The following is a 26,960-nucleotide window of genomic DNA, read 5'->3' as shown; positions in this document are numbered from 1 at the left end:
AAAGCACACACTCAAATGTGCACATACAAATAAATGCAGAAACACACACACACACACACACACACACACACACACACACACACACACACACACACACACACACACACTCACACGCACCCATTCACGCTATGACCAGCAGTCGGAGTCCTCCTCAACACACGTGCACAGCAGGAGATCCCCCCCTCCCTGCATATGTGCCGGTTTCCATGGAGACACGTAGTTAAAAATAACATGGGCGATGGCTTGTCTCGTGCCATTCTGCCAACATGGCTGAAGCATTCAGCACACACACACACACACACACACACACACACAAGCACAGTGGCATAGAGTGGTACTGGCTGAGGAGTGTTTAACGAGCACACACAGAGAACAATATGACTACATGCACACTCTCCGCCACCATCATTGCTGGTATGATAATGGCATGTCTTCCTGCTCTGCAGCCAATCAGAGAAGACATCAGATATGCAAAAGAGGGAACAGCCGTAGACTGTCTTAGAAATGAAGTGTAATTAAAAGAGTAAAAACATAGTTTGTTGAATTTAGAGAGTTCTTTAACATTTTGAGACAGCATTTTCACCACAGCGTGTTGAAGGAACTTCACTTCTCTACCTGTGCCCTTCAAACCAAACTCATTCATTCCTAACAACACCGATCTCTAAGAATGGCTCATTGTATTTCATTCTTCATATTGAAAATAAACTACATCTTTCAATATTTGGCATCATGTTTTATGTGTTTACAGCATTTGAAATCACCTTACATTGCCAATAACAGTCCATCTTGTCTGATGTCTCCTTTCTATTCTTCCTTGTAATAACTTCTGTATGAACAATGGTGTCAAGCTACAATTAAAAAAAAAAAAAAAAACAGAGTAACTGACAAGCAAACAGAAAACAAAGTAGGACAGGTGATCTGACCATAAGAGACCACAATGCCCAAAAGCGTTTCACAGGAGTATTGCACAGCATCATGGTCACTAATACAAAATAACTAAGTGCATGTGATGGTGTCAAACACTGCAACTAAGGGTCAACGCAGAAGTTCAAATAGATCCTGCTTCTTTAGTTATCAAGAATAGATGCTGTGGAAAATGCTTTAAAAAAGAGCTGTTGCCCCATAGAAGTTTCAGCCACTGAAATCATCCACCTAAAAGTCATAAATCTTCAAGATGAAGGTTGTCTTTGCATTTATAAAGGGTTCAATGTTTTTTTCAGTCTTAAAACTACACAAAACAGCTCTAAAGTGCATAATAGAGACTCGGTTTTATGAAATCATGAGTGGTGTAAGTAAGATTGGATCATTTGTGCTTGTTGTGATCATCTCAAAAGAGGGACATGATGGGTCACTGATTTGTTTCTAACAGAGTCCATTCAGACTGCTATGGACCTCAATGACACAGAACAAAAATACGTGAGCTACAGAGATCACTACAGTAGATCGACTGTGGCTGGCAGAGCCATAACCCTTGTTCACTTTATTCTGTTTGGTTTGTTACTCTCACTGACAACTGGAAGTTAGTAAAATTGCACAGTGTTCCTTATTCTACATCAGTTAAAAAGTGCAATCTACACATGTTGACTTATTTCAGTGGTTGAGCCAGAGATTTGGTTTTATTTATATTTCTGCACTTAATTTTGTCACATTCACAAAAGAGAGGATTCATGATTATTTTTCATATTATTTCTCAAAACAGGCCTGTTGTTCTGCAGTACTTTTTCCTTTGTCTGATTTCAATTAAGGTAATTAATGTTAATTAAACTAAACATCGAAAAGGCTTGAAGTTAAACCATTCAATCAGTCAATCTTCTACTGTGATTTTAATAGTTAAGTAAAGATATGTTTTTTTGCATCAATTCATGCATCAATTCATCTCATTTCATCAAAATATTTATAAACATATATATATATATATATATATATATATATATATATATATATATATATATATATATATATATATATATATATATATATATATATATATATATATATATATATATATACCTCCAAAACCCTCATCACATGCTACAGGGTGATGGGTAGGGAGATATCTAAGTAAAGGTTTAACATTCACTTTAATTGTATGACTTATTTTGAGGAAGTTTTTTTTTTTTCACAACCCTACTCTCTGCAATAAATGGTACAGGGTGGGTACTACCCAACTTCAAACATAAGTCATGCTATCAGCAGTTTGTGTACCCCACTGGCAAGTAAAATGTGACCATACTTCTGTATGAATGTTTCAAGGGGAGAAACTCTATTTCCCTTCATCAAAACCAAAAGAAACAGAAGTAACTGGATGCTGACCGGTAGAGTCTCAAATCTGTGTCACAGGGAGTCAGAGGATATCTTATAGATTATCGGTGGTATGAGAGAGAACAAAGGACAATAGGGACTCAAAGCAAGTGTGGTTATTAGACCAAGAGACCATGAGTGACCCATCCTATGCCTCGGATACAAGAAGTGCTTGTTGTGTCTTTTTGTGTATTTGCAGACTTTTTGTTTGATTTTGTACATTTCCCTGTTCAGGTAAAATTGACAGAAATTCTTTTTCAGTAAATAGACAAGAATAGAACAAATTTCCTCCCCTCAGTTTATGCAGCTCTGTTATTCTCTCCATATTTCCTTCCCTGATTACTGCCTCTTTAGGAACAATGCTGCAATATTGATGAGGTTTGTGGAAATGCAGAAGCCTCAAAAAGTGTGAGCCAGGAGGAGAGGCCCTACAACAACATGAGATGATGAAACATTTATCTGCTGCTGTGCCTTTTCTCAGCAGCCTTGTGTCCACTGGCAGAAACATATTGGTGGGATTTGGAGTCACTCCTCTATTGTTTTTTAAGCCTTTTCAACCTGGTATGTTTTCTACAACTCTCCTTGTTTTTGTTGAGCAAAAAAATATTTGGTTTTATGAATTAAGCCATTTATTATTATCATTATTGTGTGTGTGTGTGTGTGTGTGTGTGTGTGTGTGTGTGTGTGTGTGTGTGTGTGTGTGTGTGTGTGTGTGTGTGTGTGTGTGTGTGTGTGTGTGTTTTAATAATGCATCAGATCCAATAAAACAGTTCACTGGGGCCAGAGGTAGCTCAGTCTTACTCCAGCTGCATGTCCATCTAAAAAACAATTCCCCTCTTGCTGTATGTCTCTTCTTCCTTCATGTCCCACCCTAGGGTTTTTCCTTTTAGAGGCTACTTCTCCTTGAATGTATTCGAGTCCTAAAACACTGCTGTTGCTATTAAATCTCTGGATTAGTCACCAACTGTTCAAATAATGTTAAATCCCAAGAAATCACTTTTTATTTTAAAGAAAATCTGGTTCTGATTAGAACTGAATGACTCATTTCATAAAAATGCATAGTTATTTATGTTGAATTGATTGTCACAAAGCATTTATCCTATCTCAGAAAACGTGAAACAGTTCCTATAACAGAAATTTTTGATCACCCCTTTTCAGTCTAAATATATGGGTGCTTTTTTAGCTAAAAATCTATCCAACACTTCAGTAATGTTAAAATCCTGGACATACTTACAGGATTGACCCTGTCTATGTAGTGTTGATATTTCACCACAGGGGGGCAGTAAAGCAGCACATTCATCAAAGTGGGTGCATGCTCAATACACTGTGCATGTAAATAACACTGGAACATTCAAACTGCTATTTTGTTGTTATTTTCTTTGGCTCATTATGACATTGGGAGGGCTATAAATACAACTTTTGGTTTTAATGTTGGACACAGGGACAGCTTGACAGACCAGCTCAGACAAGCCTAAAAGCTTCATAGAACTGCGAACACACATCCAGCTATTTCAACATAAATGCTATGCAGGTCAGAGGGGCAGAGCAGGGGCTGATGAGAAGGGAACAAAAGGGCAGGTGTGCAGCTGGGGAGGACGAATGGGGGTATTATGGTTAATTCATGGTGTGACAAAGCAGGACAAAGACAAAAATGTAGGGACAAATACAGTGACAGAGGTATTTTATGCATATTTGCCAAAACCAAACTAAGTGAGACTACCCTGAAATCTATATAAAAAGTGTTTCACCTCCTCAAGCAGGAAAACCATTAGAATCTCAGGTTATGAGGCTCATATGTAGTTGAAAGGTCTGTGATCTGCCCCGATGTTTCATGGATCACTCAATACCATGACTGATAAACAACCCCAGGGACGATGAGCTATTAAAGGGCTCCGAGCGATCCTGCTTAGACAAACTGCTGTAAGTAGCTGAGGCAAACCACGGGTCACATTCATACATTTGATATTCACCACCGTGTTCTCCCCTGCTGGTGCTGATGTTGACCGCTGTGGTGGAGCCTGTGCAGACACGTGGTGGCTTCACATGTGTGTTTGTGAATATTTTCAGTGTGTCTGAGTTGTTCCCGGCAGCCGCGGGAGGCTGAAAGCTCCTCGAGCAGACTGCCAGCTCTACTCCAAAGTCAGTGAACTGCCAGAGCTCCAGATTACAGCAGATTACCGGGCAGGGTGCTCGTACACTCTCTCCGTCACCGCCTGTGTGTGTGTGAGAGAATCATGCTGTTTATTTTGCCAGCACATGGGGAAGTTGTATCCTCATAATCACTGTGGACAAGATTTCTTGATGAGCACACCAAATGATATTAAAAACATTAACTTGGTGGTTTTCAAAGTGCTGTCTGAAGTCTCCAGTTTCTGTCCTAATATTTCAGAAAACATAATCTAAATAGTAAAATCTTTATAAAGCCTAGACCGTCAGGTGTTCTTTCTACAGTCACACAAACACACAAACATCCTCTCTCACATCTTTAGATCATCACTCTGCGGAGGATGCAGTTGAAGGATTGAACACGTGATACATATTCCCAGCATGAGGTGGATTAATACATTAATACTTTGAGGCTGAACCCCTCCACCCTCTCCTCCCTTCACATATTACTGCATCATAAAGAGATTACGGTCAGGGACTGGCCATGCCCAGGCAGGACCCTACCATCTGACACCCACAGACGGGGGTGACTCAGAGGAAACAGACGGGACTGAAAATTGTTTGAGTTTTTGATGTTGCATAAGTTTATCCGTCCATGTGTAACAATGTCACCGCCAACAAGTCCAGAGTGTTTAAATTTCAAACAGGCAGAGAGAAACTGTTTCTTTCAGTGTTTTGTTGGATTGTCTAAGGGAGGAGAGAGCTGGGACAGCAGGTGGGTGGGTAAGGAGAAGAGGGGGGGGTTCCTGAGTCTGCAGATGTTGTCAGTCTGAATGCCAGACTTACACTGGAATGTGTAAGAGAGGTCTTTAAGAGGGAATAAGTCGAGGTTATCAAGGGACTGATGACCAGGAGGACGGGAGGAGCGGCAGTGAAAGAAGAAAAGGAGGAAGCTAGAGTAGACAGCTGCTGAACATGGCTTTGGCCTGCCTTGGTCTAGGCTGTGCCCCTATGCAAACTAAAGGTACTGTCCGTGGCATCAGTCTGTTCCTATTAGCATTGTTTATTGTTATTCTGCTTTTTATCCATGCGGATGTGACTGTACTGTAACGGTGTACCAGCTGAATGTGATGTCGCATGCAAGCAGTTATTGTGATGGTCCTGCTGTGCAATTCACTCCTGTCACTGTGCTTATGATACCATGTAATTTATGTAAACAGCTCACTAGAAGTGACGCAAACAACAAGTTTTAAGACTTTAGGTTTCATTTTCATTATTTTGATTGCATGTTAAGTCCCCATTGGCTAAATACTGATCTGGTCTTTGAGAAAAATAAGATAATGCATGTTCCTATGCATTTTTAAACAAAAATGATGTAACTGATTGAAGCTCCTGTTAGGAGTTTTTACATGAAAATGAGACTAAAATTGATTCTAATGTTTTGGTGTAACCTACAAAAACAAATGATAACATCAAGAAGAAAACTGATTATTTCTGTGATGATATTTAACTTTGTTTACTGTCTGTAACCACAGGTGAGCCAAAACACTACCTATTTTGGGAGAAACCTTTGACTACTGAGGGAAAGAAGGAAACATTGTTTTGAATTTTTTTTTTTGTCAAACAATACCAGTAACAAATGTTTAACATTAGACTGGCATAGAAATAGGATGACCCACTGTTGGGGAATACCAAACTGTAATCAAAACGAAGCTACTTACAGTGGCTTTAATTATTTTACTACTTTTTTTTGCAATAAATTACTAGCTACACAAAAAAATGTGACATTAGAATGGGTTTTTGAGATCCTCTAGTAAGCTTAGGCTGTTTGAGTAAGCCAAAGATGCACATTTAAAAGCTTTAGTTTGTGTTCTGGGGTTCTTGTACTGGGCTTGAACGACTGATTTGTTGGCTTTATCGGTTAACCAATCGTGAAAGTACCTAATAGTTGCAGACAGCTTAAGTGAAGAAACAGAATGGAAGATCAGGGACAGGAAAGTGTTTGTCAAATTGTTTTAAGGCAAGCTGATATAAAGCATAGATTGTTTTATGCTTTTTTCAACATTTTGAAGACTTTATTTCAAAAAGATGGTACTACTGTTGGCGAGATGAGATGAGATGAGATTAGATGAGATGAGATGAGATGCTGCATAATGTGAATGTTGAGCGATGTGGACCCACTCACTGTGCTCATCTTTCCCTCTGCAGAACTGGCCAGCTAGTGTATCTTATATAACAGCTGTCTACTACGACAAGATTCTGCAGCTACTGCCATAGGGAGTGTACTGCCTGACCCAGATACACCCTAATACATTCTCCACTAATGACTTACATTCACTCACATCTGGACTAGGGAGAGAGAGATAGACAGAGGATGCTGTAACAGAAAGAGCAATATTAAAGAGACATGAAGAGATTTAATGGCCTTATTTTAAATGTCAGAGATAATTGTGCCTTGTTGCTTTAATTTTTAGGCACAGTTATTTTTTGCTCTGTAGTCAGCTGAGCTAAAAAAAGATCAGAGCTGTTCACTTGATTGTAGTGCTCATGACCCCTAGTCCATTATTATATCTTTTCCTATTATAGTTATTGTCCGGTTGTTTTCTCTTTGTTGAACTTTTGCTTTCTCTCTTTCTCGACATTATTCCTTATTCTGACAAAGTAGTGATTTTTATAAAGCAAAAAGCCTAAACTAATTAAAAATCTATCAGATATGTTGAAAAACTGATCCAGTAGGTATTGACACAAATGAGCAGGATAAAGCCTAAATGTCAACATTAAGAACACTGGCAGATCAGCTAAAGCCCTTTTCACGAGTCCTAACTAGATGGATCTCTTGATGCCATGTCAGTCAGTATATTGTGACTCTGAACTAGCATTTTGGTTGAGTTACAGATATAAATGTTGCCACTCTGTTGCATTACTTTTGAAAGCGAAAAACTATACATACCACAAATATAATATTTTATGCATGATTTTTAAAGTATAAAAGTGAAGTAAATAGAATAGTCATTGTGTTCAAACATTCGTCAGTCCCCTGCAAATGTCTGCGCTCCAGCTTCACTTCACCACCAGAAGCTGTGGCTTAGTGGTGGAGTCTGTTGTCTCTCTATCAGAGGGTTGGAGGTTTGATCCCAGGTCCCACTGTCCAAAAAAGGCCTAAATATCCTTAAAGGAAGTAATTTGAGACATGAGCAGAGCAGGTGTACAGTTTAGATAAGAGGTAAACTGTGTCTCCTTACAGACAAAGAGTTGGTTGCATAAAAAGAGACATATGGGTAGAGAAAGCTTAAAGGAGAATTTCCGACACCACCTTCTTTCTTATCGAACATTGGTCAGCTCACGTTCTAAAGTAGACGTTCAGGTCAGCTCGTCATGTTAGGAAAGGTACTAAAATTTGTCTGATGCTGCTCTTCCTTCCTGTCTTAGCAGTTGGGTTTTACTGGGACTGTTTGATACCTAACACGAAGTATCTGTCTTTACACCTCGATCATTTCCAGTGGTTATTGTTGTATGGATTGTAACCTATTACTGGACCACCCTGTCATAGATTTTCAAAAAACAAATAAAATTTTCATTTAGTTTATTCACGAGTTCAACATGTTTAGGCTTTAATTGCGTCTTGATCTGAACCAGTTTTTAAGAGCTGAAAACTTTGCATTCCTTACACCAGTGCATTACTTAACTACGCTATATTGCATCTTGTGCCTTCTTTTTTTAACTGTACTTCCTCTCCTCTTGGTGCTGTTGGCATGCAAGTCCTGATGATGACAGTGCAAGTTGCTGACACTGCACCTGCAGATTTCAGGAGGAGGGGAAGCAGATGCAGGAATACAGTAGGAAGGAGAGGGATGGTGGGTAAAAGACAAAGAGGGAGAAAGAGTGTGGGCTAGATGAGTGTGTTCGAGTGCTCAGCAAGGTTTTAGATTTCCTCTGGATGTTAAAGATGGGCAACACCCAGCACAAAATTCACCATAATCGGGTGCAGATAAAAAAGAAGAGGTGCAAAGCAGCAAAAGCGAGACAGGAGTGCAACAACGCAGGTAGGAAAGAGAAGGGATATTCTAGTAGATTCTGCAGATTATTTCTGCAAAAACACTATCAAATATTTTTATGAATTGTCTCTCTGAGATAACGATAAACTTTGATTCCAGCATTGCATTATTCATATTTTGCTGAGTCTTTTTCGAGTCATGTGACTTAGTGCCAGAGGGAAGGTCGGTGAGCTGCTGAGCAGAGTGGTCAACACTGGTAGACCCTGTGTGGACAGCTTTACGTTAAATACTTTGATTTAAATGTGTTTGTTTGTTGAAGATAAAGATCTTTGCTGGTGTATCATCTGTGTTTGTACTCTGCAATATTTTAAATACTTAAGCTGAAAAATATGAGCCTCATTGTGCTGAAGACTGTTTCTGTTTTCATATCCGTCAGTTTAGGAAGAAAGTTTCTCTGTGCCTTCCTTAAAACTGAGTTTTAAGCCTGTTAACTAAACCTCCACTAATGCATGTGCAGAAAATGGACCACAGATTGTTGAATACAGCAATGTTTGTTTGAAAATATACACTTCTAAAAAAAGGTTGTATAGCATAAAGTTTTATGACTTAGAAGAAATAAGTTTGATTCAGGCTCCAGCCAATAACTATTTCAGTAATCACTATGTCATTGATTGCTAAAATTATTTATCAGCTGATTAGAAAGAACTAAAAGTACAAAATACAAAATCTTTCTTATTTAGGAAACAGGTTTTTCATTTCACGTTAGCCCTCTAAACTGATTCTAATTCAAGCCACATTTTGTCTTTTCTCTAAATAAAACTACTGTGGTGTCAGAGTAAAATGGATAACTGAGCTTTGGTTACATCTATTGTCCAATGTGAACCATGTTGAAGGACAGGAAGAAAAAAAAAGATAAGAAAAAAGTAAGTAGGGGGGAAACTTGTTCAAAAGACAGATGGTGCATCACCAACATGTTCCTGTAATAAGCAATGTCCAGCTCAAAGATCTTGCAGGCACCTTCTTTCTTTGCAACCTTGAGGGTTAAAATGTTCCTACACTTTGACAGGGGTGGTGCATCAGCTGCTGCTGCTGCCTCGTTGCTTTATTTTGTTTACCTGTTGCTTCCTGGTTTCTGTTTTGCTTGTCCCCACTCTGAGTTGAGATAATTAGGATATGATTTGTCTCACATCTTGATAATGAAACTTAAGAAATTGATTATAAATCCGGGCACAGCAAAACACAGTGCAGTGGCATCGCTGGCTTTTCAATTATTTGGCAACAGATGATCTTTGTCAGTGTTAACAAGACTTCACAACCCTGTCTCTGATACAAGAATTGGTTGTTTTCTTATTCATGAGTGTTGAATGAAAAAAATGTTCAAATTTTTAAAAATAATTAAAAACATACCAGCCATAATTAAGTGTAAGATATGAAAAAATGCCCCAGGAGGAAATCTTTTAACCTCCTATGAGAAGTTTTTAGATAGTTATGAAATTTTAGTTAAGATGTTGGCCTGGTGCCTCTATGTAAGTGGCAAAGGTAACATGATTGTCACCTGGGAAGTAGCCCTTTCTGTTGAATATTTTATCTGTTACTGTGCCAAAGAGGTTTTCTTCACATTCCTCTGAGCGGGGTTTTACAGGCTGTAGTATATCAGCCAGTTAAAAGAAGGGAAAGCATTGCAGCCGATAATATGGACACTGAATTGAAAGCTCCTCGTAGATGCTTCACGTCTAAAACCATCATCCTGTGCTATGCATGACGTACAGAATAAAACTGCAGGGAATCTTTAGCTGAGTACTGCAGGCTCAGCACTAAAATCTGATGATAATGATGAGAGGAAGACTTTATAGATGACAGCAAGAGTGCGGGAAAAAAGTATCAAAGAGGGAGAAATGATGAGGAGGAAGATCAGGGGGGCGAGTGGGCTGGTAGGCAGAAAAGCCATCGTTACAAATCCACTAATTTAACTGTGTCACATCAACTAGGTCAGCACATTACTGTCACTGTTTTCAAAGAAACACCTCTGTTCCTCCAGGTCTCAATACTGACTATGTTTCTCTGCACAACCAAGAAAAAGAATATTCAAGGCATTTCAATGAGCTGTCTATCTCTGTGCAGCTAACACAAGAATTTTCCAGAATATACTGACAACTTAATTCATTTAAGGGAAATAAAAAGCTGAGAAATAGTAATTGTCAATCTGATTTTCTGAACAATTGTTGCATGTTTCCCCTCTTATACAAACAAGTGAGAAACTGTCCAAATTAATCATTCCGTCATCAATCAAGGAGTATCTGTATCTATATGTGACAGTCTCCAGCACAAAAACGGTGTGATCGTTTGTTTAGCTGGAACAAGCTGGCTGACTGCTTGTCCTTTAGCGGGTACTTTAAATTAGCAGAGTGCTGCAGATGTGAGCGTGCTGATTTAATAGCAGGTGAATACATGTCTTGATTAGTAATGAAAGGTTGCCTGGCTACTGATGTACAGTGGTGCTTTCAAGGACACAATTGCAATTTGAATTCTGAGTTAAAAGAGGGGACATGGGATAATCGAGCGCAAGGGGCTCTGATAGAAGAAAGGAGAAAAAGATCAGACTATTTCTCCTCTTCTTGTCAGTTTTAGACCATCCATGTAGATATGTTTGTTATCTTTCCTTAAATGATGAGATGAGGTGTGTTAAGCTGCCACCTGCTGGTGTGTCACTTAGATTTTCAGACTAGAAGAAATAATAATTTCAGTTTTTTTTTTATTTTTTTAGGTTTTTCTATAAAGCGTCTGTTGTCACAATTTGTATGACTTGAGTTTTTTTTTCATGTGTTGACCTGCTTAAGTGAGGGGCTTCAGTTTGATGGAGGTGCATTGTAAAGCCTGGCCTGGATCTCAGCTTCTTGCTGTGCATGTCTCCTGTTTCTTTGTGCTTTTTTGATTGGAGATCAGCTTTTTGTACTAGGTACAAAGAAATCTTGATCAACTGAGGATCACAATGGGGGAGCATCTCCAAGCACCCAATCACTATAAAGAATTAATAGATATGTTAATGCTAATAAACTAAACTGATCAAACGTTTTCTTTGATGATATTTGAGGACAGTTTCAGCTGTGGACCTTGATTTTCATCATGGGTAATATCATGCATATCAAGTTGTCTAGTGGATTGTTTTTAGACCATAACTTAAACAATCTTTGTTTTTTTTTCACTTTGTTTTTTTTTCTGCACTTTGAAGTTAATGCAACAGTTTGTTTTCTGTCACGTCACTGTTTGGTGTATGAGACAAAAAGAAAAAATGGGAAATAAGTTTGCATGTGGTATGCTTTGATGTTGATGAGTCATGGAATTGCAAAGTGAGCTGGAAAAAATGGAAGTTGAAGCTTGTTGGTCAGTGGGGATCACTGAGTGAAAGAAGTGAATGTTCTTGTTTTACTTTGATTGAATGAAATTACACAAAGTACAGTGACGTTCACAACAAGAGTAAAAAAATTGGCCTCATAATGAGACACTGAGTCTTTAAAAAGATGAAGTTTTGATTGGTTCAGACGACTAAGGAAAAGCTTCACCTTTGTTTAGGTAAAGGGGCTATGAGGAGTTTCTAAGTGATCTTGCAAAAGTCTCCCTTCTAGATATATGGATGATCATAATCCACACTATAAAATGAGATTATCAGTGACAATATACAGGTTAAAAGGTTATTTCAAAATGCTACTTCTAAGCTTCCCAATTGGGTCAGGCAGGACTGGATTGATTTACAGCACCCTAAGTCTCTATGACAACACTACGTCAGCTGATAAAGTTTAAATGTGAGAAGAGAGATCTGTGTTTTTCTCTGCTGAAAACAATTCTGTACTTAACTCTGTAGTGATGGTGAACACTTGAGCCTAACTGTCAGACAGAAAAAGGATAGAGGAGCAGAAGAAAGCTAAACAGGACTGTGACAGAAAAGCTAAGAGACAAGTGAAAGGCTAAGACAGGGACTAAGCTGTTTGTGATGTCCATTCCAACCCACAAATAGCAGTCATACTGCAGTGGTCTGTTTAAACTTGAGAGTCTATCAATAAAATGAAGAGCCCGGCTACATTAGCTCTGCTAGGTTGATGACTGGCAGGACATTACCAGGATTCACTAATGTTAAACATGACGGACACGTCTCAGAGCACCGGGCTGCCAGCTACACTAAATATAGACGACTATTAAACAGATCGGAGCACCGGGCTTTACCTTGGTGAATTGTATCCAGTAAAAAGTTGTCTTGAGCAAAGACAATTTGTTTCAATTAGATCTCCATTTAATTCCAAAACAAACACACACTTTGCTCCACGTCATTACGACAGCGTAAGTGAGACTGGTAGCCAGAAGGTGGCGAGGGAGTGCAGTTAAAACAGATCCTCCTCATAGCATCTTTAAACATAAACAAATAATACATGTACTTTTTTATTAGTTCATATAAGTAGTTATTTTATATTTATATTTCAACCTCAAACACTTTTTTAACGTTTTGTGTCTCTCCTGTCTCCTTTCAGCGGTGTCAAACCTCGACATAGAGAGCAAGCTGTCAGTTCACTATCAGGCTCCATGGCACCAGCAACACAACATCTTTCATCCTTGTACCCGACCACCGTGTCTGGAGGAGCTGCACAGAAGTGCTCAGCTCAGCCTCCGAGCGCTGCACAGAGGTGAGACAGGCGGATCGTGTCTTTGCATGTGTATGACTTCATCTACAAACGGCATGGGCTGTAACTTTTTATGATTGTTTTCACAGACGAAGAACAGCGCCAACGCTCCACAAGTCGGGAAAGAAACAGGGTGACCATTTCTATCTCTGTGGCACCACCTATGCCCACGTTTCCCTCACCACACTCCATACGCCGGCAGCAGAGGAGTCGCTTGGCACGAGCGGTAAGAACAAGGGAGTTCTTTGGTGCAAGAGTGTTTGTGGCACAGGGTGTAGCAGGGAAAATAGAAAACACTTTAATTGTGTCATCAGTGCTCACTCTAAATTTTGCTTCTTGTGAAATGTATGTAAAATCAAACTGACAAAGCTTGTTATTCTGATGTCACCATGCAGCAAGAGAGAGCAGAGAGGGAACGAGAGTTAGAATATCAGCCCAGGAAGGTAAATAGTTATTTCTACATGTGTTAGCGTCCAGCATGTTGATGCTTGCTGTAAAATTTGCGTTTTATCCACCTGTGTGCACACTTTATGTTATGAGTCTGGGATTTCAAGTACCATCACACCAGTACACAGAAATCCATTTTGTAATGTTAACATGTTGGTATCAGAATTACCTGTCTGTAAGTTTGGAACTTAGTGTTAAATACTCTCTGTTTACATTAAAGGAGAGGACCATGAAGGAAACAGAGATCCAGACAATACAGAGAAAAGTAAGAATATCATCTGACACACAGTCAGATAAAATACCAAAAACTCCATTCTAATTTCATCTGTAAAATAAAAGAACTATTTTAACATTGTTTTGCACTCTCAGCAGTTCTATATTGTATGTCTTTTTTTTCTCCTCAGGAGAGGGCGGGGAGAGATGCAGATAATCAGACGATCCAAAGAAAGGTAAAGAGAGGTGTTTGAATGGAGACTTTCATTACAGAAGAAAAAAATCTCTGCTCAGTGTGAAGTTTACAATACTGCAAGAATTTAAAAGAATACAAACAGCTCCACATCAGGTCTTTGTGTCTTAGTGAGGAAAGTGGCAGTCTGTCTCTTTTTATTGTCCTTTGTCTTTTCCTTCAAGCTTTAATTTAATTTTTTTGTGTTTTGGATGGTCATGTCATTTTTCTTTCTTTCATATCTTGTGTTCTTAGTTTGAGTGCTTTTACTCACTTCACCCTATTGAGGGTTGCATCTTCATTCCATGGAACAGAAAGGTATCAAGCACTTGTTTTTATATTTCTGTTCTGTAGATCATCATTTTTTCCAGTTTATTTTTATTTACTCTTTGATATCTTTCCTCTGCGTTGGGTTACTAAAAAACTGATGTCTTGAACAATTTCCTTCAGGATTGTTAAAGTGGATCTCATCTTACCTCAAAGGCATATTTAGAATTATCTATGTATTGTGGTCTGCACTGCAAAGTAATGTGCATTACAACTGTACAAATTTTCCTGCTTCTTGTCTTTTTTTAGGCTACCTCTATGGAGGAAGGTGAAGGTGGAGAGGTCCTGGGAGGCCACAGAGCCAAAGCATCAGTCCAGAATGCCCCCTCAACCCAGGATAAACAGACCAGCTGGTCCAAGGAAAACCACCCACCATCAGATCAAAATACATCTGATTCTCACGCCATCTCCTCATGCATTATCCCCATTAACGTTACAGGTGAGAGGAAGGAGACAAATACTAATATTAGATGAGAGTCCAATTGGCACCAGTGAGGATCAAATGAATGAAAACCATACCACCTGCATATCTGTTTATGTTTTTGAAACCAAACCGTTGAGTCTTTTTGAGGCTCATTGTGAGGCTTTTGTGTTGTTCTTGCAGGAGTTGGATTTGACAGGGAAGCAAGTGCTCGTTGCTCTCTGGTCCATTCCCAGTCAGTTCTTCAGAGGCGAAGGAAGCTGAGGAGACGGAAGACTATCACAGGAATACCCAAAAGAGTACAGCATGACATGGGTATGTTTACAAGCACAACTTGAAAACTTTGGGCTATTCTCATGAAGTGTGGGTCCTAGGTTGGAAAAATTTCCTTGGTATTTTATCCATTTAGTGGCTGAGGTCTAGAGGTGGAGTGATCTTGCAACCAAATACATGACAGTAAGCTAAATGAGCATCAACAATCACATGAAATCAAAATAACCTGGCATATTAGCTACTTATGTACTACCTCCTAGTTCAGCTTAGATCTAGTTACCTGCTCTGCATGTAGTTTTTATGTAATAAAAAATCATGTACATGAAAGATGCTAACACATATTTTCTATCCAATTAATATGACTTCAGTAGATGCCTTAAAACTGATTTTTTAACAAACTATCAATAGTCAAGGAGAGCCTGATTGTCCTCAGTTAAGCTAGCTAAGAACTAATGGCCAAAACTTCAAAATGATCTTTGTTGTTTTGTGGATCACCTTCCAATGTGGAGGCCATGTTTGGTTCTCTTTTCCTTATATCCTCTTAAGAAAAGGTCTGTCCTTGATATTTTGGACACTCAACATGCTTTGTCTCTTCGCATTCAGACTCAGATGAATCACCCGTAGCAAGGGAGCGCACAGTGATCGTCCATGCCAACCCGCACCAACTCTCTCTCTGTCAGGAAGACCTCTCTATCAGTGGTCGCCTCCATCACACTCGTGACTCTGGCTGCCAGACAGATGATTTCCTTATAGCATGTACGTTTCTGAGAATGCACAAGTATATATTCTTCTTTACTGCAGTTCATTTTAGTCTATCAGGCTCACATATTTGTGCTACTGATTAGGACAAGGAGTTCTATTCAGTCAATCCTGATTTAAATAAAATTACAAAATGTTCTTCTTTAGTGCTATATTGGGACTATTTCTAAGATGTTTACATATGTTCCTCCTCAGATAGCTGCCATTGCTAAGTTTGAAGAGGAGAAGGGACTTCCTAAAAACACAGTATATGTCCCCCTGGGGCAGTACCTTAAATCCTGTGTGCATACTTGGTGTGCTTGTCAGTTTTCCCAGGGTAGTCATCACTTTTGAGATGAGCTGGCACAAAATAAATCTTATAAACTGTCAATCTAATCTTTGTCTTGGTTCCAGGAGGAAACTCATTACATTTTTTGGTAATCGTTTCTAATTCAGCGTAGATACATTATATTTTAAGCTTTTTTTGTCCTTTTATCCTGTGTTGTTGGGCTGATTTCACTACCAGACTTCCCAGTAATAGTCTTAATTACTTTACCCAACCTACTGATTAATTCTACAACTGACTGCACTCAAGTTATAAAAAAAGAAAGGTACAGTAAATGTTGAAATAATTAAACAAAAACTTGATTAAATTATATGGGGAAAAAATTTAGTAAAAAGGGAGCACTGCCATATCTGTGTAGTGGTCTGTTACTTACATTACTTTGGCCCTAACCATGATTTTATGCGAAAATAGCTAAACGGTTTGGATGCCTTAACTAAGACAGTTGTTCTGTTTTTCTGCTGTCTTTTAGGCAAAAGTAAACTAACTTTTCAGAAAGCCAAGAAGAGTTTGTATCCTGTTCCATGGAGACAGAGATGGTCCACTCTAAAAGATGCACAGCATCATCCCTCAGAGCCATGCTCATCCAATTGAAAAACTGTGTTTTTAGGAACTCTCAACAGGACAACCATCTGAAGGCAGCCATTAAATTATCAAACCAGTATGCTTTCATCTGCAAACTAGATCCATTCAAACTTTAATTCAGATTGTTAACTCAGGGTTATTTACAGAGCCTATGAGGTCAACATTCATGCAAAGTAAGAAATATGTCCCTCTGTTCCCTTTCCTCTCCTTTCTTTTTTCCCTCTTCAGGTACAGCTGCTCCCTCCAGAAGGCGCATCAGAGCGCAACGAGGCCATCAGGGAATCCCTTCTTCTCTGTCCCATTCAACTGGGAATATTTCTTCTTTGGGTGACCAGTCAGACTCCACATATACTAGTGCTACAGCTCATGGCGTGCGATTACGCTCTCGTAGCTTACCAAGAGAAGGTGGACGCCTGATGGACAGTGATGAGGACGACGATGACAATTATGATGATGATGATGAAGATGAGGAGCTTTCACCTTATGAAGCAGAGGACTTTATTCCACCTGGCCCAAGTCCGAGAATGAAGATGATGATGATGATGAAGGATGAAGAAGAGAGCACAGATGACCAGGCAGCTCCTGAACCATTACAACTTGGAAGCCTCAAAAGGCTGCAACGATCAGGAGAAAGAGACAGAGGGAGTGGAGGAGGAGGAAGTCCAGAGCATAGTTGGATGGAGAGAGGTCGTTCTCGCCTGCCCCGGAAGGCTGACATGGGCAGCTGTGAGATTTCATCAAGCTCAGATACTTTCAGCAGCCCTATTCACTCTGTGTCTACTACAGGGGTCCTTGGCAGCCATGTTGACCACAAGGAGGACCACCAGTCATCGAGTGGAAACTGGAGTGGCTCTAGCTCCACCTGCCCTTCTCAGACATCTGAAACCATCCCTCCACCCTCTTCTCCACCTCTGACAGGCTCATCCCACTGTGACTCCGAGCTGTCACTAAACACTGTGCCCAATGCCATGGATGAAGGATTCTCCCTGGATCCATCATACCACTCTGACCTCAGACCCCAGGGACAGGGCCACAGGTCAAGCTCATTTACATCCTCAGCCACAGATCAACTGGATGATGCAGGGGTCAGTACTGCCAGTGAGGGGGAATGGACATACCCCCAAGACCAGGACCAGACTGATCCTGATCATGACCTTGACCAGACCCAAAACCTTAGCCAGAGCCATGGGTTAGCCCAGGATTATAGCTCCAAACAAGGTCTTGAAGACCATATGTGTTACAATGACAAGACAAGCCACAGTGAAAAACAGTCTGGCTGTCATTATCCGTCTGATTCAGAGGGGTTCTATTCCTCCTCTCTGCACTTTGGGGAGTATAATCAGAGTTACAGAGGATACACATATAACTATGCAGACCCAGGGCCTGACTGTGGCCAAACCAACACTGTGGCAACCCCACTATCCCATGGAGTCTACCCCACAGCTGATTACAAAGCAGGCACTATGACCCTGGGGAGGACATGTCGCCCACTAAGGAAACCCAAAGTAAAACCTCCACCACCAAAACGGACATCATCACTGAAGGAGACCAGTAGTTGTGTTGATGTTGGAACAGACACACAGACAGATCAGGATCAACCAAAGACGGTTAGTGAACAAGAACTTACATTGTCTTCCGCAGATATGAAGCTGGAACTTGAACTAGAGCTTGGAGGTGCTCCAGAACCATTACAGACATCTTGTTTAGTGGCAGAGCCTTTGGGAACCTGGGGAATGGGATTAAGTGAAGCAGTGGACATTGTGGAGCCCATGTCATTCAGCTCTGCAGATACACACTCATTTAAGGACGAAGGTGCTGTGCAATCTGACTATGCAGACCTGTGGCTTCACAACACTGAGCTCAAGTCCAACAATGGTGAGTACACCTCTATGTCCAACTCAAGCACAGCCACAGGCACTACAGTCATGGAGTGTATAAAGTCACCCGACAGCTCTTCCTCCTCCACAGAAACTCAAACCCCAGCCCCTGCTCAGGCAGAAATTAGGGCAACTAGTCCACCACTACCACCTGGAGACTTCAAACTTGGGTCACCTGAAAAGTTAGCTGGCCTGGCCTCACCATCAAGTGGCTATTCTAGCCAATCAGAGACTCCCACATCAACTTTGCCCTCATCTTCGGCAGCGTTCTTCCCAGGACCTCTGTCTCCCTCAGCTGGAAAGAGAAAGCCCAAAGTGCCCGAGAGGAAGTCTTCTCTCTCTTCCCTGCAGCACTTCCCCAGAGATGGGACTTCCATTTCCTCTGGATATAAGAGAGATCCAGACTTCCCACCTCCACCATCTCAACTTGATCTCAATGTTCTTCATGGTGGTTATGTCAGACACACGTTATCCCACCGGACACACCACATGCACACACTCCACCACAACAAACACAGGGTAGGGAATGTTTTAGTCACTGGGACAAAGTTATTACCCCCAGAGGCATCAAATAACAACCCATTGCTGAGTTCCAATTCTGCTCCAACAATTCCCAGTTCAAACCTTTTAGCAATTACTCCATCTGCACTAAGGTCAGTGCAGCTCCATTCTGTTAGCAAACCAACAGACAGTGTCACCACTGCAGACCAGGACACTCCAAGTGGAGCAGAGACTGTTACAAGACCCAAATGCCCTCCAAGTAGTTCCACTCTTGCGCCCCCACCCATTAACACAAGGCCTCTGCCTCCTCGCAGACCACCCCCCAGACCCCCATGTCATGACCATGCATCTTCTTCTCCTGAACACTCACAGCCTCCTCCTCCAGGCCGGCATCCTGATGGACCTCCATCCTATGAAAGCCTGCTATTCAGACAGGACCGCTATGGACCAGGAACTTTCTGGGCTATGACAGCCTTTAGAGCTCGGATGGACCCAACAGCTGATCTCTCAGAGGAAAGCTCACCCCTACATCGGCCTGTGCCCCGTGCTCCCCACCCTTCTCCTGTTGATCTACACACACATATTCATTCACACACTGAGTTTAGAGGGCTCACTCACTCAGCTCATGCACACCCTGAGTTTAGGGTTTTGGGGGAACGCTCATTCTCCCAAGATGATGATGATGATGAAGAAGAGGAGGAGGAAGAGGAAGAGCAGGTGAAAGAGCCACCAAGGCCTGCATGCCCCAGAGCAGGCATGCGTTCTGAACACCATCCTCCTCCAGCGTATGAGTTTGCTGGGGGATCCCATTTAGACTCAGGGCCCTGGGCTAGTCCAGTCAAAGTGCCTGGTACCGGAATGGAGACATCGCATCCTTACTTAATCAGCGATGCAAAGAAAGGCAGACAAGAAGAGCCTGAAGAAGAGGAGGAAGTGACATCAGGTGCTACCAGAAGTGCCCATCAGCAGCAGCCACAGGAGGGCAAAGATGACTCAACCACTCCTGATACTGAGGATTACTTTAGTAAAGGTACGTTTTTAGATCAGATTTAACAAGCAGAACTAGTGAAGTCATCATTTGTACAGAAAGGGAAACAGATAAGGCTATAAAATTACATTCTAACATTTTTTGGGTAAAAAAAAAAACATGGCTTTCAAAATAACTAGTTATCAGTGCTTTAACTTTTCAAAAACAGACAGTGGGTAAGAAAATATTACATCACCAACTGCAACTGTTAACTTAGTGCCAGGGGAGATTATAAAAGTAATGGGGTGTTGTATGCTGCAGATTCTACGCCGAGTGATAATTCTCTGTCCCCCATGATGGATGACACCAAAGTGGACGATGACATTATGATCACATCACCCAGCAAGACCCGTACAACTGAGGACTTGTTTGCAATGATACACAGGTGTTGTAATTTTTTCATATCTTTAAAGTCAGTGTTTATTGTGTGTTCATTATGTACTGTGTAAATTATCATTTATGTCCCTTTTTCAGATCCAAAAGAAAGGTCCTTGGCCGGAAAGATTCAGGAGACTTAAACGTGAAGTCTCGTCTTTGTCCAACGGCACCGGTGCCCCCTGTCTCCACTGTCATTATCCCGCCAGCCCCTCCTCTCAACATCCCTGCCATCTTGGCCACAGCCGCTGGATCACAACGAGCCCCCGTGCCAATCTATCGCAGCGCCAAGAAATCCAGCACATCCAACGAGGAGTTTAAACTCCTGTTACTCAAGAAGGGTAGCAGGTCTGATTCCAGTTACCGCATGTCAGCAACAGAAATTCTTAAGAGCCCTATTGCCCCTAAAACCCCTGGGGAGTCTGTTCAGGAAGGGTCCATCAGACAGGTCGAGGAACCACCCTCTACCTTTCCAGAGCCCCCCATTCCTGGCCTTGATCAAATCCAGATACCAGGCCTTTTTCCTAGGGCAAATTCTGAGAGTTTCACCCCCAAAACCCTTCCCATGTCCGCTGCATCTCGACAAGGACGTTCTCGGATTCCACCTGTAGCCAACAGCAGTCGCTACAGCACACGCAGCCGCCTCTACACAGCTCCCATGCAAGCCATTTCCGAAGGAGAGACAGAGAACTCAGATGGGAGCCCCCATGACGACAGATCTTCTTAAAACCACCTGAAAAGACATGTCCTCTCTTTATAGCTGCTTTCTGCATTTGAGATGGTCAATTCTGCTTTTTTAGTATTGAATAGGTGTGTCATTGAGGCCACACACTAAATCTGACTGTTGCAGAAACAGACCCAGGTCTTGGAACAACAATTCTATCTAAGGCTGTCAGAGAGTATTGTAAGAACCATAAAGTGATGATCATGAAAACTTTTAAGGATATATCTAAATACTTTATCATTAAAAAAAAAACCTTCATAATAAAAAAGAAAATACTTAAGTACTAAGACATATTTTGATTGAACTGTCTTTTCTAAAAAAAATAATAACATTTTAAAAAACAGTCCCAAATATTTGTTAAATTACAATATGAAATTTGTGGAATACATTCAATGTGCTTGTGCATGAACAAGCACACGCAGTATCCACTGATATTTCTACTTTGTGTGTTTTGAATGGTGTGGATGTGTTTGTGACCAAGAGGAACTGCTTTCTTATCAAAATACAAAAAAAATCAGATGAAATTAAATACTATTTTAACTTTGGTGCCCAAAGCATTGGCCAAACTTCCCGAGTCCATACCTAATATTTCTGCCAAGAAGTAAGGGTTGTTTCATTGTGGAAGTTACTAACAACAAAGCACCAACTTATCTACTCAATTTCCATCTTCAGACCTTACATAGTCTGTACAACACACAGAGCCAATGTTATATTTCTTCACATTTAATATATCCAAAAGATAACATGATGCATGTATTTTTGTAAAACTACACCTCAGAACATGATGATAATGTTTCACCATGTTGCATGACCCAATACGGAAACATCCCCTGGATCCTGGTTTTCTGTCGACATTTTTGTGGTTATCTTATATTTTAGGAATACTTAATCTTTCACTCTGAAAGGTTTAGCAACATATTTACCACTTTGCCAGTGATTAAATTTATTTGTTTTTTGATTTGAGTGTCTACAAGAAGGAGCAAGGGCTTGCGTCTAGATGGGGCCCATTTGTCAAAGATACCGGCTAGTTTTGGACAATCGCACAGTGGCCTTTCTCTATTAGAGGTGGTTGTAAGCAGGGCATTTATAAGTCCCTGCACCAATGCATGGGCTTGCTCCATGTTTCATCAGAATTCAATCACATACTTAAACCCAATCTCAAAACAAAGTATATTAAGACTGATTCAAGCTTTTCCAGCTGCTGGCCCAGTCTTGCTGTGCTGACTTGTCGATGAGAAGGTGCATTTCAGAGCAGTTTTAAAGATACTATTGAGTGCAGACGGTGAAAATGCTTTAGAGGGTCCTCAATCGGTTTGACTAGAGGTTAATCTGGAAAGATTTCCAACCTCAATTTTGCACTTGATGATTTTTCAAGAATTTTTCTTGAAACAAAATATATCTTATAATGAAATTACATAATGTATATTTGTACTGAATATAAGAAGTCATATCTATATAGAACAACAAGCAGAAATTTTATAGGGAATAACCTGAGTGTAGCAAAGAAGAACAGGTCTCACTGGCAACATCACACATGACTCTTAACCATGTACACTGTTCTCCTTTCCTTGTTGCCTCTCCTTCATTTGCACTGACCCAGTAGCATTAGACAGGTGAAAGCTCAACCCAGTGGCTGGTGTACGCCATTTTGTCTTACTATCCAATCTCAGTATTGCAGAGAAAGACGAACAGAGGACAGGGGGGAAACAGAGGAAGGAGGAAAGTCAGCCCCACATCCAGTGCATTGCTGCAGCCTTTTCTATCTATCATCTGTCTTTGATCATGACGTAAAGCCTTCTCATCCTTCCAATAAATGTTACTCATGTGGAGTATCCAGTGTTTTACAGAAGTGAAGTGTCATCAGTGGACAGTTTGAACTCTCACCTGCCTACCACAGCAAACACAACACAAATACTTCTTGCATACCGAGACCGTACTTCAATAGAAACCATTCACTGTATTCTGTGAATACCTCAGCAAGCATATTACTGTTTTATTGTAAATGAGATAGATAGATAGATAGATAGATAGATAGATAGATAGATAGATAGATAGATAGATAGATAGATAGATAGATAGATAGATAGATAGATAGATAGATAGATAAAACCACAACTTTTTAATACTCAGCGAATCAGAATTGCAGAACTGACACTGTGTGAGATGGGGAGAGTAAAAAGCTGTGAAATGATTATCAGAATTAACATTTGTCATACCCATATTGCTGAAGCGCACTTGTTCCTGTTCATTGTTTTATTTGTTGTGTTTTATCGCATGCAATAAGTAAAGAAAAAAGAAGGAAGAAAAGAAAAGAACACCACATCACTATTTTTATCTGAGGGATGTCTCCAAAACATGAGAAAAAGTTTTGTATTTTCCGTTCCAATGTCAAGTTCAATAGTGTGTTCTATAGATGTACAAATTGTCTGGCTAATTCTGTTCTGTATAGTCGTGATCACAAACAGGGGTTTATCTTGTACTGTATATCTACTCACTGGACAATCATAGGTATAAGAGACTGTAAAGAAAATGATTTTAAAAATCTGTTGGGATGGAGAATCTGAACACTCTTGGTGCTGAGTCCTAGTCTTGCTGGAGCTATGGAAGTGAGAGAAATATTTTCCAGGAGAAACTGCTGATTCACTTTAAAGTGCACATCTGGACAAGCCGTTTTTGGATCAAATGTACAAACAAACAAAAAAACACAGGACCCTCACAACTAGTTTTTATCTGATCAGAAAGTCATTGTATTTCCTTTTGACTCATTAGAAATTTTTGGATTCACACAGAACATTATTACTGGATCATAAGATACCTAAATTTGATACAATACTACACACTACTGTGGTGAGAAAAAGTATTTGACAAATGTTTACTGTGATTTTTCCGTACTGTACCTGGCATTAATGCCATACAGCTACTTTAAGACTGTTTCCTTAATTTGTGAAAGCAGTGGATGGATTCATTGCCTGTCACAATTTGATCAGAAAGACAAACAGTAAGGTTGCCATGCAGTCTGGAGTGGAGCACTCATTTAGCTGTTTCAAACCTCAGTCCTCACCAGCGTGGAAAATCCAACAAAACAAAAATCTATAACCTTATAGATTTTTTTGTCCCAAACTGTTTTAAATGTCTGACTGCAATTTTGACCTACAGGGAAATGTGACAACTACCACTGACTCATTTTTCTTAAAGGTGTACAGTATGGAAGAACACAAAACAGACTCAATTAGTGACAGCGAACCGAAAAAATACTTATGTTGACAAAAAAAACAGTGTAATTATCTATTTAAAAGAGGCTCCATGTTTAAAACTAGTTAAGACTTAACAGATTTAAATCATTTTTGTATTTTTGTATAAACCTGTAAATAAGTTTTTAAAGAAAATGTTTCAAATTCTTTCTTTTGTAAAATAAATCAATAAAATCTAACAAAAAAAATGAAAAAGTTTTTTTTTTTCAAAGTTTACATGATTATTTCCAAGCCTTTGTATATTTTGGAGCTGTACAACACCTTCAGTCTTGTATTTATTTTTTTGGGAGGGGTTACAACATTGTGAAAAATCCATTATTCTATATCCAATTCATTTTAACAGCTCATCAGGCTGCTTAGTAACTGTGCATAGAAAAAAGCCAATAAATGTGATTGCGTTCAAACGGAAAGCCTTCTGTGTGACACTTAATTTTTTTCCAAGCAAAATCAAATGCATTTACAGAATTTCTCCACAAGATGGCAGTGTTTTGTATTTTTTGCCTCAGAGATAAGAGCCCATCTGAATCAACAATAGATTGTCTCCATCATCAAGCGTTTAACAGATTCAGAATGATTGCGTTAAACGATATACAGACAACAATAAACAAAGCATTTAGTGCAAAAGGGGGTCTGAGGCCTCAGCAGGTTAAGTACGGATAGAATTGATGAAGGGTTAGGATTAGGCCCTTGAACTTTGTTGATTTTGAATAGTACAAAGAATCTAGATCTTCATGAGTTTACAAATGTCCCCAGACACACATATCTAGCTCTTAGTGACCTTGTCATTTAGTTAGATCTACTACAAGCACACACAAAGGGAAACATTGCTGTTGCTCATCAAAGAATGTACAAGCAATGCAGTCACCTTGAACATTGCTGAGATGTGTGACTCACCTTGTAACTGGAGATTTGATTGGGGGGCTTGTAATCTTTCCTATTGGAAGTAACAGCCAGTTCAATGAAACAGGGTTCTGCCAGGTCTTGATTTTCCCATGTTGCCATCGTTCACAATCTTTCTTCAGATAATTGTGCTCAAGGTGTGTCACCATCAAATGGGCCCAAAAATTGGAACACATGACTGTCTCTTTGAACAAGTGTCATAAATAATGAGTAGACGGGTTAGTTAATCCAACAAGCTAACTAGTGCGTAAAGATATGTGGTTTCATTTCGGTACGACTCACCGGGTTCGATTCCTAAATTCTAGTTGCTGGAAAATAATTAAATAAAATTGCTTAGTGGCTACAGCAAAATCTGACAGCTCAAAACACCGGGCTATCTGCTAGTGTAGGCTAAAATCCCAGGTACGACTTCATATTGGCTCGACGTTGACGTCAGTCATTGGCCCAAAGTTCCTACTATTACAACAGGGGTGGATTATCGCAGGCATCAAAACCACGTTAGACTTGTTGGTGATGCTTGAGTTACTTGGGTTTTTTTCTTCCATTTTTCCAGGTTTTACTTTGATTCAGTTTAAATAAAATTAAGTCCATTAATGTGTAATGTATCACAACGGGCCAAGCAATGTATCCTTACAGCAGACATTCACAGCCTACACAAAACTATGGTGACCCCTAAGTGCAAAACACCGGACAAAAAAATTAATTAATTAAATAAGAAATGTAAAAAAAAGACAGCATTACAAAAAAAAACAACAAAAAAAAACATGACAACAGAAAAGAAAACATGATAACAGAAAAGAAAACACAATTAAAATAAAACACACACATACACACAAGTGAATACTCAAAGGAACAACACCACAGGACAAAAAAAGGAAATTCAAAAAAGGAGGAGGCAAAGAAAACGGAAAACAAACAAAAAGGAGTGTTTGCATTTTCTTCTATTGATGTGGCCTGCACTTTACCGTAGACAATCATTTGAAGTACCAAAATGATACACTATAGCTGCAAAGATATTAATACAAATGCACATTAAACTGTCATGACCCTTTTCAAGTATCATTTTTTAATAGGACACCAAACTGAAGTTCATTTTGTAGTACTTGAATTGTACATGAACTTAAGGTTAAAAGACTGAGGTTTACTTTTCCTTAAACCAAAGAAGCTTTTGTATTCTTCCACTTCTATGTACCAGTCAAGCTTTTGCAGTGGCTTGGCTGTAAACATTTTTAAACTTCTGTAGCTGTTTCAAGTTTTTTGTTGTTTTTTTTTCAACAAGACAGAACCATCAGATGAAAACATGCCCCTGTTACGTCTAGCAGAGTACTGATCATGGTTTCTTCCAAGCTGTGTTAAGTTGCTTCTTGCCAGATAGATTGTGCTAAGCTTGTGTTGACAAATAGAGTTTTTGCAGCCCTATACTGGAACTGTAGTGCCTGCTTCACATTCAGAAAGCAACATTTATCATTCCTAAAGAATCTGCCGGGTGAGTCATAATTAGCTGGTTCATCCTGTGTGCAGCTAGTGAGTTATTTGGACAGCCCAATTTTTTGAACAATGAGTCCTTTGGGACTGTCACTTTACTCACATAAGACACCCATGATCCTTTGACCCCATCCCCCACAGCCTCTGGCCAGAAACACTCATGCTAACT

The 26,960-nt window shown here is 40.0% G+C and overlaps 1 protein-coding gene and 1 long non-coding RNA gene across 6 annotated transcripts in view; one reads left to right on the top strand and one right to left on the bottom strand.

The window, feature by feature from the left end:
- nhsb (Nance-Horan syndrome b (congenital cataracts and dental anomalies)) overlaps positions 1-24,808 on the top strand; it is a 54,391-nt gene extending 29,583 nt beyond the window's left edge. The window contains exons 1-13 of one of the 5 annotated variants that reach the window (XM_074665970.1): positions 5,347-5,431; positions 12,923-13,075; positions 13,162-13,298; positions 13,468-13,515; positions 13,740-13,784; positions 13,924-13,968; positions 14,220-14,282; positions 14,541-14,730; positions 14,896-15,027; positions 15,589-15,741; positions 16,880-20,059; positions 20,318-20,441; positions 20,531-24,808. In XM_074665970.1, coding sequence (XP_074522071.1) covers positions 5,383-5,431; positions 12,923-13,075; positions 13,162-13,298; positions 13,468-13,515; positions 13,740-13,784; positions 13,924-13,968; positions 14,220-14,282; positions 14,541-14,730; positions 14,896-15,027; positions 15,589-15,741; positions 16,880-20,059; positions 20,318-20,441; positions 20,531-21,158 — 4,947 coding nt within the window. In that variant the 5' untranslated portion in view covers positions 5,347-5,382 and the 3' untranslated portion in view covers positions 21,159-24,808. Of the gene's footprint in view, positions 1-5,346; positions 5,432-12,922; positions 13,076-13,161; positions 13,299-13,467; positions 13,516-13,739; positions 13,785-13,923; positions 13,969-14,219; positions 14,283-14,540; positions 14,731-14,895; positions 15,028-15,588; positions 15,742-16,879; positions 20,060-20,317; positions 20,442-20,530 lie in introns of those variants that run through there. The other 4 variants (XM_074665966.1, XM_074665967.1, XM_074665968.1 and 1 more) reach the window with 4 other exon arrangements.
- Positions 4,117-25,668, bottom strand: LOC141787510 (uncharacterized). Its single transcript, XR_012598078.1, has 3 exons — positions 25,589-25,668; positions 25,301-25,490; positions 4,117-4,514 (listed from the first exon to the last, which is right to left on the bottom strand). It is a non-coding gene; the product is annotated as an uncharacterized LOC141787510 (long non-coding RNA).
- Between the last annotated feature and the right edge of the window lie 1,292 nt (positions 25,669-26,960).

Source organism: Halichoeres trimaculatus, unplaced genomic scaffold (assembly GCF_033239565.1).
Source record: "Halichoeres trimaculatus isolate MK-OKI-2021-1 unplaced genomic scaffold, fHalTri1.1 fHalTri1_scaffold_3, whole genome shotgun sequence".
Classification (NCBI taxonomy): domain Eukaryota; kingdom Metazoa; phylum Chordata; class Actinopteri; order Labriformes; family Labridae; genus Halichoeres; species Halichoeres trimaculatus.
Note: the sequence above shows the minus strand (reverse complement) of the source record. Positions and strands in the feature narration are given on the sequence as shown.